The following is a 14636-nucleotide window of genomic DNA, read 5'->3' as shown; positions in this document are numbered from 1 at the left end:
TAACTAATTACAAATACTTAAATAACTGTAATTGAGTAGTTTTTCTCAGGAGTTGTAATTTACTAAATTCCATAAAGGAGTATTATGGGGACTAAAATTATGCCTATAGACAAAAACCATAGAAAATGGTTTTATACCAGTCAACTCTTTATGAAGTTATAGGAATCCATTTTTTTTTTACTTGATTGTGCTTATAACCTTAAAAACTCCCTGTTATCACTGCTTCATCAACAGGTTTTACTTTACGAGAAAATTATCTAAATAGTCTTTTTAAGTATATATTTTGATGTCATAATCACATTTAAGTAAAAATGGATGCCTCCTAACTTCATAAAAGATTTGACTAGGGATATAAAACCACAACCCACTTAAAATGACGGACGGAAGTCAACGGTTATGACTGCGCCCACTTGGCTCTATCAGCCAATCAAATCAAAGTGTTGTGTGCCAAGCGTCAGTGTTGATTGGTTGCTATGCGTTAGCTTTGTTCGTAATCCACGCTTCTGGTTGGTTAAGATTGTTATTAGGCGGTGCATTCCTGTTGGTAAGCTAAGTTTAAACAGGGGGGCGGGATGTGTTTTAAAAACTCTTGAAGAAATCGGTTAGTGTTGTCGCCCGCATTGAACACACACTCACAGCCGGTAATGTGCATATTGTACTAAATAATACTGCTTTGAATGTATGTTTCGGCATGATTTGTATACATTAAGATGCTGTTTTGAAGTATGAGTTTCTTTAAATTATTTAAACGTCAGCGTATTTATTTACTCAATACTGACGAATGCTTATTTGTTGTCGTTGATTAAATGTATGCTAACGCTTTATATGACATGAATGGTTCGTTATCTAAACTAGCTTCATGTTCTTTGACGTTAAGCAAGTTTACGTTAGGTTTGTTTTGGTTGCATTCGTCTGCTAAGTATACGTTAGAGGTAACTTAAAGTTGGTTTTATATTCACACATTCGTCCATTTAGCAGTCTGTATTGTTTACCACGTTACCTTGATTATTCGGTCTGAATTAGCATGTACGTATGACTTGTAAACAACATTAACACTAACGTTATCTAAGTCACTGTGAGCGTTGTTGTAGTTTGATAGCCATTATATTATTAAGGAGAATGTCTGAATATCCGAATATAAAACGAACTTTATCTCTAAGTTATCTGCAAAGTTTACGGTAACGTTAGTGATAGGTTTGACGTATTACTATCCATATGAGAAGCTTATTACTTTTAGTGTGCAAAATTTAAGTAGCGTTAATTAAAAAAACGTCTGTCAGTTCATCACTTTTTAACTTGCATTGTCTGTTTTGTTCAGCCGGCTTGACGTCCTGCTCTCTGACGCCCAGTTTTTTTCTTGTTGTAATGTAAACCACTGAATGCGGCAACAATAAACGTGCGCATTAAATAAAACAACAATTGTTTTTCCTCGTGTTAAATGATCGCAGATCAGACGCGATGGCCTCTCAGAATATGGATCCCGCAGCAGCATCGACAGCAACCCTGAAGGGCAGCGAGACCAGCGTGACCGCGTCTAAAGGATCCGTCAGTAAAAGGTGTGATTATCCTTATATTTCCTACAACATAAGCCCTTCATTCTATGTGCTGTACACCTAAGCTATGGTCATTCTTAAAGGGATGGTTGAAAATGAAAATGTCCTCACCTTTTACTTGTACTCAGGTGGTTTTAAAGGCGTTGTTCACCCAAAAAACATTCAGTGAGTTTACTCACTCTTCACTTGTTTCTTGCTTCTGTATGAAGAAAATATTTTGAATGAAAGTGAAAACTGTTACTATTGGATTTCAGGTGTTAAAGGTTTTCAGTTTTCTTCATGATATATTTTCTGTTAAACAACGAACAAAGGCTTGTAATTACTTGAGGGCGAGTAAATATTAAGTAACATGAACAATTCCATGCAAATGTTGCCATGAAAAAAATGTCACATCTGTAACGCATGTTTATTTCCCTTATTTAAAATATAAAAAAAGTTTACAGATTGAAGATGTTCTGATCCCATAGTTTTGTGATTTGTTGTTTTGGAAAAAATAAACTGATGTTTCAGTATAATGTTAACATATACTTTATCTGTGAATTAATGTTTTGAGTTTTTACAAATGTCACATCCGTAACGCTGGAATTGCTCATTATATTTTCATTTTTGGGTGAACTATGCCACAGCTCTTCAAAACATTTTTTTTGTTTTTCAAATGTATCTTTTTTTTTTTTTTTTTGGCTGAACAATCCCGTTTGTCAATGAATTTCTTTCATAAATTGGTATTTATTATAAATAAGACAGTTTTGTTACTGATTTGTTTTATCTTGATTTGTGAGTAATCTTTAACACGGCAGTATTTGTATTGAAATGTTGCGTATTGTTCTAGATATGTGTAACAAAGCAAGTAAAGCAATAGAACTTGAGTAAGATATATTTTCCCTTATAGTGAGCAGAGTTGTGATTCTATCTCTATTGCAAATTCAATAAGCAAGAAATACATGGTGAAATGTACAGTAGCTGCGCAAGTCCATTTGGTAAGCAAGAAAAAAAAAACTTGTCACTGAATAGGCATGAGCTGCTATAAGATTCTGATGGTATGATCACTTTGGATAAAAATATCACGGTATTGTGCTAAAATATACTCTAAAATATATTCTTTTGAAATGTTTGGATAAAAACTAAAGCTTTTTTTTCTTTTAAAAACAATACATTTATTTTGAGAGATTTATAATAGTTTGGAGCAGTCAGACTAAATAATTCAAAAGATTAATTGACTTCTGCAGTCTTCATTTGTTTCAAAAACACTGATTTATTTAGAATTTTAAAAGACGTCTTTGGAGATTTTGTTTCTGCTGGAGCTACTGTTATCCTAAAAAACAAAAAAATAAGTAAATAAAAATCATACACTTATAGGAACAGTATTACACAAAATATTTGCTGTTTTTAACACCTTGACTTTTCCGAATCGTGGTATACCTTGAAAAAGGTTATCATCCCAAGCCTAACGCTGAACACTGAATGTTTCTTTATGCATTGTAAAGAGCACTTCACACAAATAAATCTCCCACATGGACATTTAATATTGGTAATCATTATAGTATGAGAGCTAGAATGCATTTAAATGATTAGTATTTTGTTTTTAAGAACCTGCAGATTCTTCCTAAGGCACTTTTGTTGTGTTTTACTGTAAAAATGGTAATTTATTTGGACTTTTGTTTTTCTAGGGGGCGCTAGTTTATTAATTTATTGCACTGCTGTTACATTAATGTCTGAGTTGCTAGGAAAAACTTTACATAAGTTGTAAATTTGCTTTCACTCCTTTTGTTTTCAAATCTATGTTTAATGTCTATTATTTTCTTCCATAGGCTTCAACAAGAGCTGATGACGCTGATGGTAAGGCCTTTATATACATCCTTTTCTATTTGGTGGAAATTTCTGACTGTAGTTCATTCCAGTGCTTTGTGTGGTTATGCAGATGTCTGGAGACAAGGGCATTTCAGCTTTCCCAGAGTCTGATAATCTCTTCAAATGGATCGGCACAATAGATGGAGCTCAAGGAACAGTAGGTGGTGCTGTGGATTTTTCCTGATGTCAGGAAATGTGATTCTTAAAAGGAGTTCACCCAAAAATGAAAATGTGCTGGTCATTTAGAGCAGGGGTTCTCAACCTTTTTCACTTCAAGGCCCACCTCCCTCTCAGAATTTTTTTTTTTAGGCCCAAACTGTTTGTCTAGAAAAATGGTTATTTTAAAGTTTTATTTATTAGCAAAACATTTATTTTGCCTTCTATTATTTTAAAATATGATAATATAAATTTTAATGTTTAAAAAAAAAGCACAGACAGGTTTTAATGTTCATAAATTCTTTAAGTTATTTTTTTACAACTGCAAACTATTTTTGCCTTTTTCAATAAATGAACCTGACCGCACATGGAGATGGCAAAAAAAAGCTGCTGCTTTGAACTAGACTGACTACTATTAATCTATTGATCTACTATTCATATCTATTAAAAATAAATAATAAACACTCTAAATCTGTTGAAACGCATCAATCTGAAGGAGGTTTGGTTTGTAGCTGGAGATTATTGGAGTTCACTGACAGGAACAGTGAACAGCTGTTCACTACTGAAACACCACCGAGTCTCGCTGGATCCTACTGTATGGGCGTGCGTTCGTTATAAAACATTCGCAGGATGTTAATTTGATAAACTATGGATATTTTAAAGTGTTCATACAAAGAGAGCACGCATAGTTTGAATCAACAGACTTGTACGACTTGACTCTGATACAGTACGGGTCACAGATGTGAGGCACATGCGAGCTGGTTAACTATAATCATCGTTACCCTTACAATTGTGTGACGATTTGACTGAGGACTTAGTCCTAGTTGACGCGCAGCGGTTTGAAAACAAAAAAGCCACATGTCTGTTTAACAGTGAGGCTGTTTTTGCAAAACAGAGGCCAAATTAGCTTAATCACAGAAAACGGGAAATGCCATTACTTTGATCATTTTAATATGACATTTAATAATTGAATAAAATAATTATAGTATAATATTTAAGTTCATTTTAATCTTGCGGCCCACTGGTTGAGAATCCCTGATTTTGGGATTTTTTTTGTACTCACACTATGTACAGTTCCCTTGAACCAGGCCAAAGCACACTTGTTAATTAGGAGGTTTGCTAAAGGTGCATCTGTCATGCTGTGAGGGGTTTGCGTCTTAAATAACCTACGATCGTTTGTGTTCATTAAACAGTAAGAATGATTAATAAATCCATATAAAAAAGTCCCTTAAAAGTCATGTCTCATCTTCAGTTTCGGGCTCACACTACAAGCATACTGCGCTCTGGCACACCTCTTCCAACCAGGTCAGGGCCGGCCAACTGAACAGTGCTTGAGCCCAATTCAGAGCACTCGCACTTCTCAAACGATTCGGGAAATGGGCCTGGGCATGGTTCGCATAGCATAGTGTGCGTTCGCCCTTAAGCCTGGTTTATACTTCGGCGTCAAGTGATCTGTGTGACCCACAGCGCATGCAATGCAAGTAGCTGTGCATTTATACTTATGTGTTCTGTTTGTGTTGCTCTGCAGTAACACTTCCGAAATGCTAGTTGGCAGTAGGTGTTTGTTCCTCTGTGTCGAGTTTCTTCGCTGGTGTTTTGTTTTTTCTAAACGCTTAATGTACAAGTGGCTCAAACTCACTCATTTTGAGGCAGGAACCGGCGGACGTGCAACAACTTTAATCATAAGGTAAACCCAAAACAACAGTCACTATCTGGAGCTCCTTTACGGGACTCCACACTTGTAAACACTCGCTGCATCACGCTCGCCTGGCTCTCACCTCCTCCCACACTTGGCAGCCCTACCAAGCTAACCAAACACTGCTTATGCTATGCATCGTTGCGACGCGTAGTTACAGTTTTTGAGAGGTGCGCGTCAACGTCGCTGACAGCCACGGCGAGGGCTATGTAACCACGCGTAGGCTGCGCTGTAGCATATGAGTGCGCTTGACGCAGAAGTATAAATCAGCCTTAAAGATCTATCACACATGGACAACACTACATCAGGTGGATGGTGAAAACATTGGCTTAATTTAATCTAGTATTAATCTGGCTTTACATACAAAAAAGATGAATTCTGATACTTGCTTGTAGACCAAAATCAACTCTTTCTTTTCTGCTGTTTCTTCTTTTATTTAGGTCTATGAAGGTTTGAGGTACAAACTGTCTCTGGAGTTTCCTAGCGGGTACCCGTACAACGCACCTCGGGTGAAATTCATCACTGCTTGTTTTCACCCAAATGTGGATGAGAATGGCATCATCTGCTTAGACATTTTGAAAGACAAATGGTCTGCGCTATATGACGTTCGCTCCATACTACTGTCCATTCAGAGTCTTCTTGGAGGTAGGTTGAGCTTTTGACATGTGCAGCATTGATTTTAAAATGCTAATTTGGTCTCCACCTTTTCATTGGGATTAAACAACCCAACAAGATCTGTATTAATTCGAAAATTTTATGTAATTAATTAGCAGTCCCTCTTTATATCTTTATTTGTCATACTTTTAATATTGAGTTTAATTAAAGGTGCAGTAAGTGATTGTCTTCAGAAGCATTTTTTGTTGTGCTGGTTGAAAGTCTCTTCACAGTCTAATGGTAATGATTACAGTAAATGATCTACATGTATTTATATATTTTGGGTAAGGCATAAAACAAAAAAAAATGTTCATCCAATTAAATAGAGTCGGGCCGACATCTCTCATAATTCCGATTAGCAGGTCAGACTGTCTGTCAGCAAATGCAGATTTAAACACTGCGCAGCCGTTTGTACACAGCTCCGCCGACCGCTGTTGGTGCTGCGCGTTCAAAAGAGAGAGCGCGCGCGCGCGCCCGCGAGATCGATTAAAACCTGCTGAATCAAAACTTTTTAAAAACCTGAATCAATATTGGAGTTACCTTTGCATGCTGGGGAACGGATGAAACAATGTCTGAAGGATTTCTCTTAGACAGGTAATGTTCTGTTTTAAAACTATTTTAGCTTCATGCAACTGATGTGATGTTGTTACAAACGGGTTATATCTTCACAGAAGTGTTGTTCGGCCACTAAAATCTTTCGATAAAAGATTGATAAGACTATTTTCAGTTTCATAAGGACCTTTTACAGCATCTATAGTGTAGATTTTAATTAGTTTAACAACAAAACACAAGTAAATAGCGCTATTCCGCTTAGTCACTCCCTATATTGTTTACCATGCTACTCTAAATATTCACTCTGAAATAGCATGTCAGTTTAGCTTGCACCCCCGCGGACAAGCACTAGTCGCTTTTAAAGGGTCACGAAACACCAAAACACATTTTTTGAGCTGTTGACAGTCATATATGTGTCCCACACTGCTAAAAACACTATTAGGACACTTATATTTCACTAAAAAGTGTAAATTGGTTGTTTTTGCGTTATTTCAAGCAAATTCGTACTTCCTGTTTGAAACAAATTTTTGAAGCTGCGTCACGGTCATGACATAATAGCGTGTATTCCAGCGTGCAGACTGGACGTCTGTGCCAGAGTGTGTCTTATTACGTCTTACAGTGTGTTGCATTAATGCATGAGTAAGGCTTGGTTCAAACCAATCAGCACGCTCTATTGTGCAACTTCATTAATATTCATTACTGTCAGAGTGTAGACGGCAGAGACGCCACGTTGTGTTGGCAAAACAAGCGTGAAGTGTTGCTTTTATAGTTTTCTGCAGTTAAGTTTCGTTTTCATTTTCTCTGTGAGAGTTCAGACTCACGCGTGGATTCACAGTGTACGCGACGCTCGACAACAATAACTTGCGTGTCTAAGGAGGATTATTGTTTACCTGAGAGCTGTTCTCATCTGCAAACGCTGAGATCCGGTGTAGCAGTCGATTCTGTTCCCTTCTGGAATTCCAGTTCCCCCTCCACGAAGCGTATCCGCTAACAGCATATGCGGACACACCCGGATTTGCGGGCACTGGATTCGCTTGTAACGTTAGTCTCCTCTAAATAAAGACGCGGCTCCAGTTGCTGGTGATTGTCCTGTCTCTACAGATTTGGTAAGTGAGCGACCAGTGCTCTTTGTTTATTCAGTTCGTATTTTATTCGTATCAAACAAACTATTGCACCGAGTGTAAACAAGTTAGCACTAACAGTTACAACCAAACTATAACCTCGTGTTGGATTGTGTGACCGGAATAACACACGCAGCTTTCTGACGCTACCTGCCGTGTGCATCTAAGTTTCCGGGAAATGCTGAGTTTTTTTTTCTCTCATTCGCCGTGCGGTATCAAACATTGCATGAAAAATACACGCTTGCAGCAGTTCCTCGAATCAAATATCAAGTTTGTCGGGAGGGGCATGAATGAATTCCCTGAATGAGAGAGCCAAACTGCAGTTAAAGTCCACCATTTAATAATTTGGCAAATAATTCGACTACAGATGTCCATGTAAACACAGTCACATTGTTCGCTGTGGTTGTGTGTTTTGACTCTGAAATTCAGCGCGCCCAAATAGACACTCCCATACCAAGCCTCTTTTCTTCCTCCGACACTCCCCCCTAAACAGAGCTGGACACGCCCACTTTTCAGACTTTTTCCAAAGTAGAGGTGTGAAAACACCCTGCTGAAACGAGGGGGTTTCATGGCCCTTTAACACATGAGAGAGCGTTCTTTTGCTGTTCTAGGAGGCGTGGCTCTAGACGGCAGGGGAGGGACTGTGATTCAGAGATGTACGCTAAGCTGTTAGCATTGTGAAAGATCACCTACTGCACCTTTAACTCCTTTATTGGAATTAATAAACAGCAGCTTGTCTATTTCCCTATTTTGGTTTTTAAGGTTATTTACACTAGACTGGTTGTGTTGTAATATACTTATGAATTGGGCTTTTTTTTAGAACCCAACAATGATAGTCCAATGAACTCTACAGCTGCTGAAATGTGGGATGACCAGGAAGGTAAGCGATCGGGTCAAAGTGCGCCATTTGTTTGATTCTGCAGTATGTTTAGAGTCTTATTTCTAGTTGAAGGTGTATGAGTTGTGTATAATAAACTAACATGTTGCAAATACATTTTGTTGCAGCCTTCAAAGCTCATTTGCACGCAACCTACAAGAACTGACTATCAGCATAAACGTCTGCCTCCCTGTTTTATTGGCATCTCTTTTCTTGTTTATAATAATGTAAATTTTCTCTAAGGGTTTTGTTTGTATATTATTTCTGTGTTGTATTAAACTGGCTTGAAGAAAACAATTCTGATTGAAATGTGCCTTTTTATGTGAATAAAGAAGGGGAAACATAAAATGTTAATGCTTGCTGCTTTGATTTATGATATTTACAATATAAAGGTAGTGCACAGCTGATTGGTAACCACCAGTTGCAGAAACAGCCAGTATGTTCTGTACATTTTAAATGCATTGATTACTCAGAAATTAAAATTTACTCTTAATTTACTCTGCCTCAAGTCATACATTTTTTTTTCTTTCTCCCCCTATTTAAAAATTAATCTTTATTTTTATTGCACTTTTACAATAGCCCCTTGCACCTTTCCGGAAAGGTGTGTATGTGTGAACAGGCCCTTTTTGAAAATACCGGTAAATTCGTCCTGGCTATTTTCCGGAAAGAGAAGTTGTAACATTACCGGTAATTTCCCGGAATGCTGCTTAGTGTGAACGCAAAAGGAAGATTGCCGGAAAGAGCGCGTGCACGTCTAGAACGTGCTGACGTAAGACGTCTGCTTTAGCCAGTCAGACGCGGTTTATGAGAATAAAAGCCTTTGAATATTTTTCCAGACACATTTAGCGGCTAGAAAATAGTCAGATAACGTTTATATGTTCATCTTAATGCCAACCGTGTAATTAATTATCGATAAGATGCTTATGATAAGCCATTGTTTGTTTACCTTCGAGCTTTGCGTGTGCCCATGGAACAGCCCATGGGCACACGCGCACACACACACACATCATGTACATCTTGACATGCGAAAGTGTTCCTCTATAGTATGCTAGGCTGTGTGTGGCAGCATTGCGTCACTTTGAATGAGTCAGCCTATCTGGTTTCAGAACATAAAAAACAAGCCTTTATTTGTTTTCTGGTGATTTTTATTTTTGGTTATTTAAAATAAAAAATGAAAATCAAGTCATTTATGAATTTTGGTTTTCTGTTTTTAACCATGAACAAGAAAAATGAGCCGCTTTTTGAATTTCGTTTACAAAATCAAAAAACGAATTGAATTTAAATTTTTTTTTATTCTAAAACAAAAATCCAAAAAAACGGCTCGTTTTTCGTTTTTCAATATCAATTTCTAAAATGAAAATCCAATGACCAAAATATACACTGACCTTTTTCATTTTTCTAATCTGTTATTAAAATGAAAATCCAGTGACCCAAAGATACACTGACCATTGACTTTAATCTGCAATGCGGAAGTGCGCTCGTTTTTTTCAATCGTTTTAGAACTTCCGATTCAGTCCCCTATGAGAGAAATGACTAGACATAATAAATGGCAGAAAACAATGAAATGCTCTACAATCAAGTGTGTTCATGACTAATACTAAAAAGTAGAATAATATAATACGAAAACATTAGTTTGCACCATCAAGCAGCATAACAAGCTGTTTTGAACATCAAAACATCAATGCAAGCGAATGAGACTTGAAGTCTTAAGCCAAAAAGATTCCAATGCCTGCTCGTATGTCAAAAATAAGTCGATGCTAGCTGAGCAGACACAGCAGACAGCCTACTTTGCAGTTGTGATGATGGCAACAGCCTGATGTTTTATTTTGAGACACCACCTCCACTTCCATCATCTCCTCTAAGCTTTCATCCTCTTCTTGCCCAACACCCGGAGTAGAGCTGCCTTCAACCCAAGCTTCTTGAGTGGGTTCAACTGACCACAGTGGCACGTTTACTCTCTGGAGCATTTCTTCAAGCAGGACATCAATCTCCTCTATGTGAGTTTTCAGGTCAGGGCTTACGGTCACCTCTACCGAGAGCCAGGGTGTTTGTACCATGGCTGCCCGAGCTGCTACTTCTGAAGTTCCACCTGCCAAACCTGTGTTGACCAGGGCCTGTCGATCCTTGCGCTGGGTAAGCGGGAATATCTCTTGCAAGACTTTGACCTTCTTTAGGTCTTGTTGGAAGTTTTCCAAGCTGGACAAGAAGATGACCCAGAGTCGCTCGACCTGTTCTTTGTCCTCTTGTCCTTGGTCTATTTCCATCAGCAGTGATAGCAGCCTCCGGTGAAGCCCTGCATTGAGATTTATGCAGATTATATGTAGTATTGCATAAAATAATTAAATTATTTATTGAGAAATTAAATTACTTGTCAGGCAAAGTCATTACGGAAACAATTTAATCACGAATTTCACTATGTGGTTAGTAGTTTATATCTATTTTGATCTTACCCAACACTGCACCAGAAATGTTTCCTTTTCAAGTACTGTCTCACCTGAGCATATTTTATGAGCTACTGTCCTGGTTTCCTCCATCTCCTCTCTAAGGAAGCTCCCGTCCACGTTGCTCCCCAAGGAGGTGGACATTTGCTGGAAACAGGCTGTGACTTTGCTCAGGGCGACCTGTGCCCGCTCGCATTCATTCACCTGCCGCTTTCTGGTTTGGATTTCCACCACCGACCTCTGCCAGCGATTCATTACCACTTGAGTGGTGACGACCTAAACTTTGCAGAACATTTATATTATTAGTTTAGCAAAGACTAGAATACACAAGACTTGTCACTTGTATAGTTTTGAATAAGGGATAAGCCTTATGGTCAATATGGTGAATAAGCCCCGCCTTCTAGTACAGGAACCAATAAGTGATCGCTATAGACTTGGGGTGCACTCACACTATGCTATCCGAATTGTTTCCAGGTGTGTTTCCCGGTTTATTTAACAAGTGTGAGTGCTCTGAAATGGGCCCAGGCGCGGTTCAGTTAACCAGGTGCGCTTCTCTCTCTGTTTAACCGAACAGTCGCATCATCGATCACGCAAGCGTGCTTCGATTCGGAAGGCAAAATGCTGTGTGAGTGCAGGCTGTCAGCGGAACAATCGCACTTCAGCACAACTCAAGACAACTGTACCTAGTGTAAGCACGCCCTTAGGATTCTCCTGTGGAGGTGCTCGGACCAGACATGAGTTTCTGCAGATTTTGTGTGATTCGAACATTTGGAAATTAAACTAAAGAGACAGTTGTTTATTTTTATTGGTGATTCCTAATACAAAATTAAATCGTAAGCTTGGCTAGCAATTTTGGAGAATTTGATGTTTACCCATTCAAACAGAATGCCTGAGCATACTGACCAAGAGATGTTTCGAAGATGGCCTTAACTTTGGTTATAGTTAGTCTTCCACTCTCGGAATGGCAGTGCATTCCAAATGAAATATGTAGCGCTGCAAAGTGAAAGCAATCATGGCTGCCATTTTTAAGTATTGTTCTCAATTGAAGTGCTTAAAAATGGACACTTCAAGGGTACGACTGATGTACACTTCGGGACCTCATGATCCTTTGCGCTGGGAAGTTGATTGGTGTTGCACATTGATGATCCATTTGAAAGGGCTCATCCCTATCACCTAATCTATAAGTCTTAAACTCAATTCCTGCAGGGCCGCAGCTCTGCACAGTTTTGCATCAACCCTAAACCCCAACCCTAACCACCTTGATCAGTTGGATCAAGTGTGTTTGAATGGGTTTTCTCCTCCAGGAATTGAGTTTGAGTCCTATGCCCTTATTCCTTTGAAGGTATCACTCTGGAGGGTAAACCCTTCAAAGAGATCATAGGGCATAGGGATGATCCCTTCAAAACGAAATGTGTTGTGAATCTCACCATTTAAAATACAATATAGTGTAGTTTTATTCTTAGATGGAAGATAATGGCCCAGTCCCAATTCTACCTCTTAACCCTTCCCTTTCTCCCCATTTTGCACGTTCACGTGAAGGGGTAGGGGTGTTCCAATTCTCTTTAGCTTGAAGGCGTTATAGCTAAGAAGAAGGGCTAGATAGCCCTCGAAAGGGAGGTTTATCAGGACCACACTTGAAACCAAGGAGTATGAAAATTTCCCAAAATACATCACCATCTAAAACGGCAGTATATCTGCACCTGGAAGTCAGGAGATGAGTTTTTTTTTTTGTCATTGTTACGAATTTTTAAACAAACAAATTGTATTATTTTGTAACATTTATAACGACATTCGTGTTTTACCATCATGCTTTAAAAAATATCCATTATCCATAATAATAACTCCTGTATAGCAGTCCCACAACATAATTTGACTCTATGACACTCGAATACCCTGTCAGAAAAGTCTAGTGGCTTGTAGTGGCAGTGTCTGGGGGAATGTTATTGTCGTTTTTTAGTGTTTACATAAATGAACATGGCTACAATGTGAATGCACAGTATAGTTACAATCTTATTGCTACATTATATCGTCATGATATCAGTGATTTCCTGAAAATAAATACCAAAAAAATAACAAAACTGGAATAACTACAGCAGTTGCGATCGTCGATCTCATATGAAGTAAAACCTCATATGTTGTAGTGCTGTTTCTTAGGGCAACATTTTGTAGCCCTTCCCCTTCACACTCTGTTTCAAAGGGGAAGGGGTACAAAAATATTTGAATTGGGATTGAGCCAAAGTGTTAAATTTAACGATTTGTAAATCCAACCTTTGCTAAATTCATAGAACGTTTACATTTAGTCATTTAGCAGACGCTTTTATCCAAAGCGACTTACAAATGAGAACAAAACCATTTCGTTCACTTGCTCAAAGTAATCACTTGCTGTTTTAAAGTTTAAGAACTTGCAAATATGTGCCTAACGATATAAATATTTAAAGACAGTAGTTCTCAAACTTTTTTCATCAAGTACCACCTCAGAAAAAAAACAATGTCTCTCCAAGTCCCACCATAATGCGCAGTTTTGAAATACAGTAGCGTAGTAGGCCCAGTAAAGCAGCTACAGCTCTGTACAGTTAAAAAAACATGGCAGATTCATTTCTATTAATATGAATATTATCGTCAGCCACTTCAAACAGTATAGTTTGAGCATAAAATAAAACTTAAAACGTCAACATTTTAAATAAAAATGTTCTTTTAAAAGTTAAAAATAATAGGTTACTTTTCTTAAAAAGTAAAAAAAAAAAAAAACTCTTGTACTTAAAGTATTAAGATATAATAGCCTGTTTATCAACACCAGGATATATAGGCTTTATGTGATCATATTCATATATAAATCATTTTTGATACATTTTTAAAGATATGTAGCATGTACATATGACATTTGATTCCTCCACGTACCATTAGAAGGAAGCCTGCGTACCACTAGTGGTACACGTACCACAGCTTGAGAACCACTGGTTTAAGTTATGCTTAGCATAGTTCATTTATACACTGAAGTTTACATAAAAGACCAAAACAAATGACTAAAGAAAGAAGCCACTTACTGGTTATTGATGCTCAAGGATATCCGTGTGCTTTCATAGCCCTCGGAAACTTGCAATCTTCTTCAGCTGTTCGGTTTCCCAGAACAGTTGCATCTGCTTAAGACCTTTCTCCTAACCTCCTTGTATTTGTACTTTCACCGTTTTTTTTTCCCCCAAAGCTTTTCTAGAGGCCGGTCTTCAGGGACGCTTGTTAAAATTAGGCCCAAACCTTGCAGTCCATCCTCTCAGAATACCTAGTGCTGTAGATCATTATGTCAGGAGTTTTTCCCTTTCTCAGAACAAACACAGGATTCGCAGGACAAGGTTTTAGATCTGGAGGTTCATGAGTAATGGCTTTCTCTGTGTGTGTTCTCTGTGTAAATGTGGCTGTGCGTGTAATAATGGCTGTGCACAGTGGTTTATGTGAAGTTAATTGTCCTTGGGGAGAGTGGTATGGTATTGTGGAGGAACGGACGGGGATCCTTTATTGACTCTCTTGTGATTTCTTGGGCTTGTTTGAAAGCTGTGTGTCGCTTGATCCGGCACGTCTGCTCTCGTGGGTCAAGTCTCCTGAGCAACACCAGTAATATTAGCTCATTCAGTTAGCAAAACACCAAAGCTGTAATAGGCACTGGTATAATTCCTCAGTCATAATAATTGTGAGCTGCTTCACACTCAATTGTGATGTAGGGGATATTCCCTGCACATTAATAAA

The 14636-nt window shown here is 38.2% G+C and overlaps 5 protein-coding genes across 6 annotated transcripts in view; 2 read left to right on the top strand and 3 right to left on the bottom strand.

Moving 5' to 3' along the window:
* Positions 1–14636, top strand: part of slc12a5a (solute carrier family 12 member 5a) — a 2560186-nt gene that overhangs the window by 1262579 nt on the left and 1282971 nt on the right. The gene's annotated exons all lie outside the window — the stretch shown is intronic.
* Positions 1–14636, bottom strand: part of nav1b (neuron navigator 1b) — a 947042-nt gene that overhangs the window by 408831 nt on the left and 523575 nt on the right. The window lies entirely within an intron of this gene.
* The window catches only part of LOC148679702 (uncharacterized), a 378972-nt gene that overhangs the window by 263405 nt on the left and 100931 nt on the right, over positions 1–14636 (bottom strand). The window lies entirely within an intron of this gene.
* Positions 572–8951, top strand: ube2c (ubiquitin-conjugating enzyme E2C). Its single transcript, NM_001037691.2, is given in 7 exon segments — positions 572–641; positions 1449–1556; positions 3362–3389; positions 3472–3558; positions 5694–5898; positions 8401–8460; positions 8586–8951. Coding segments are annotated over 6 exon segments (516 nt in total). The 5' UTR covers positions 572–641; positions 1449–1458; the 3' UTR covers positions 8624–8951.
* On the bottom strand, positions 9581–14078 carry zgc:109913. 2 transcript variants are annotated; one of them, XM_087255613.1, is made up of 3 exons: positions 13943–14078; positions 10952–11174; positions 9581–10750 (listed from the first exon to the last, which is right to left on the bottom strand). In XM_087255613.1, exons 2-3 carry the CDS (start codon positions 11151–11153, stop codon positions 10215–10217), a joined length of 738 nt encoding a protein of 245 aa, XP_087111739.1. In that variant the 5' UTR covers positions 11154–11174; positions 13943–14078; the 3' UTR covers positions 9581–10214.

Source organism: Danio rerio, chromosome 6, assembly GCF_052040795.2.
Source record: "Danio rerio strain M-AB ecotype USA chromosome 6, GRCz13ab, whole genome shotgun sequence".
In the NCBI taxonomy this organism is placed as follows: Eukaryota; Metazoa; Chordata; class Actinopteri; order Cypriniformes; family Danionidae; genus Danio; species Danio rerio.
This window is presented reverse-complemented; position numbering and strand designations above follow the sequence as displayed.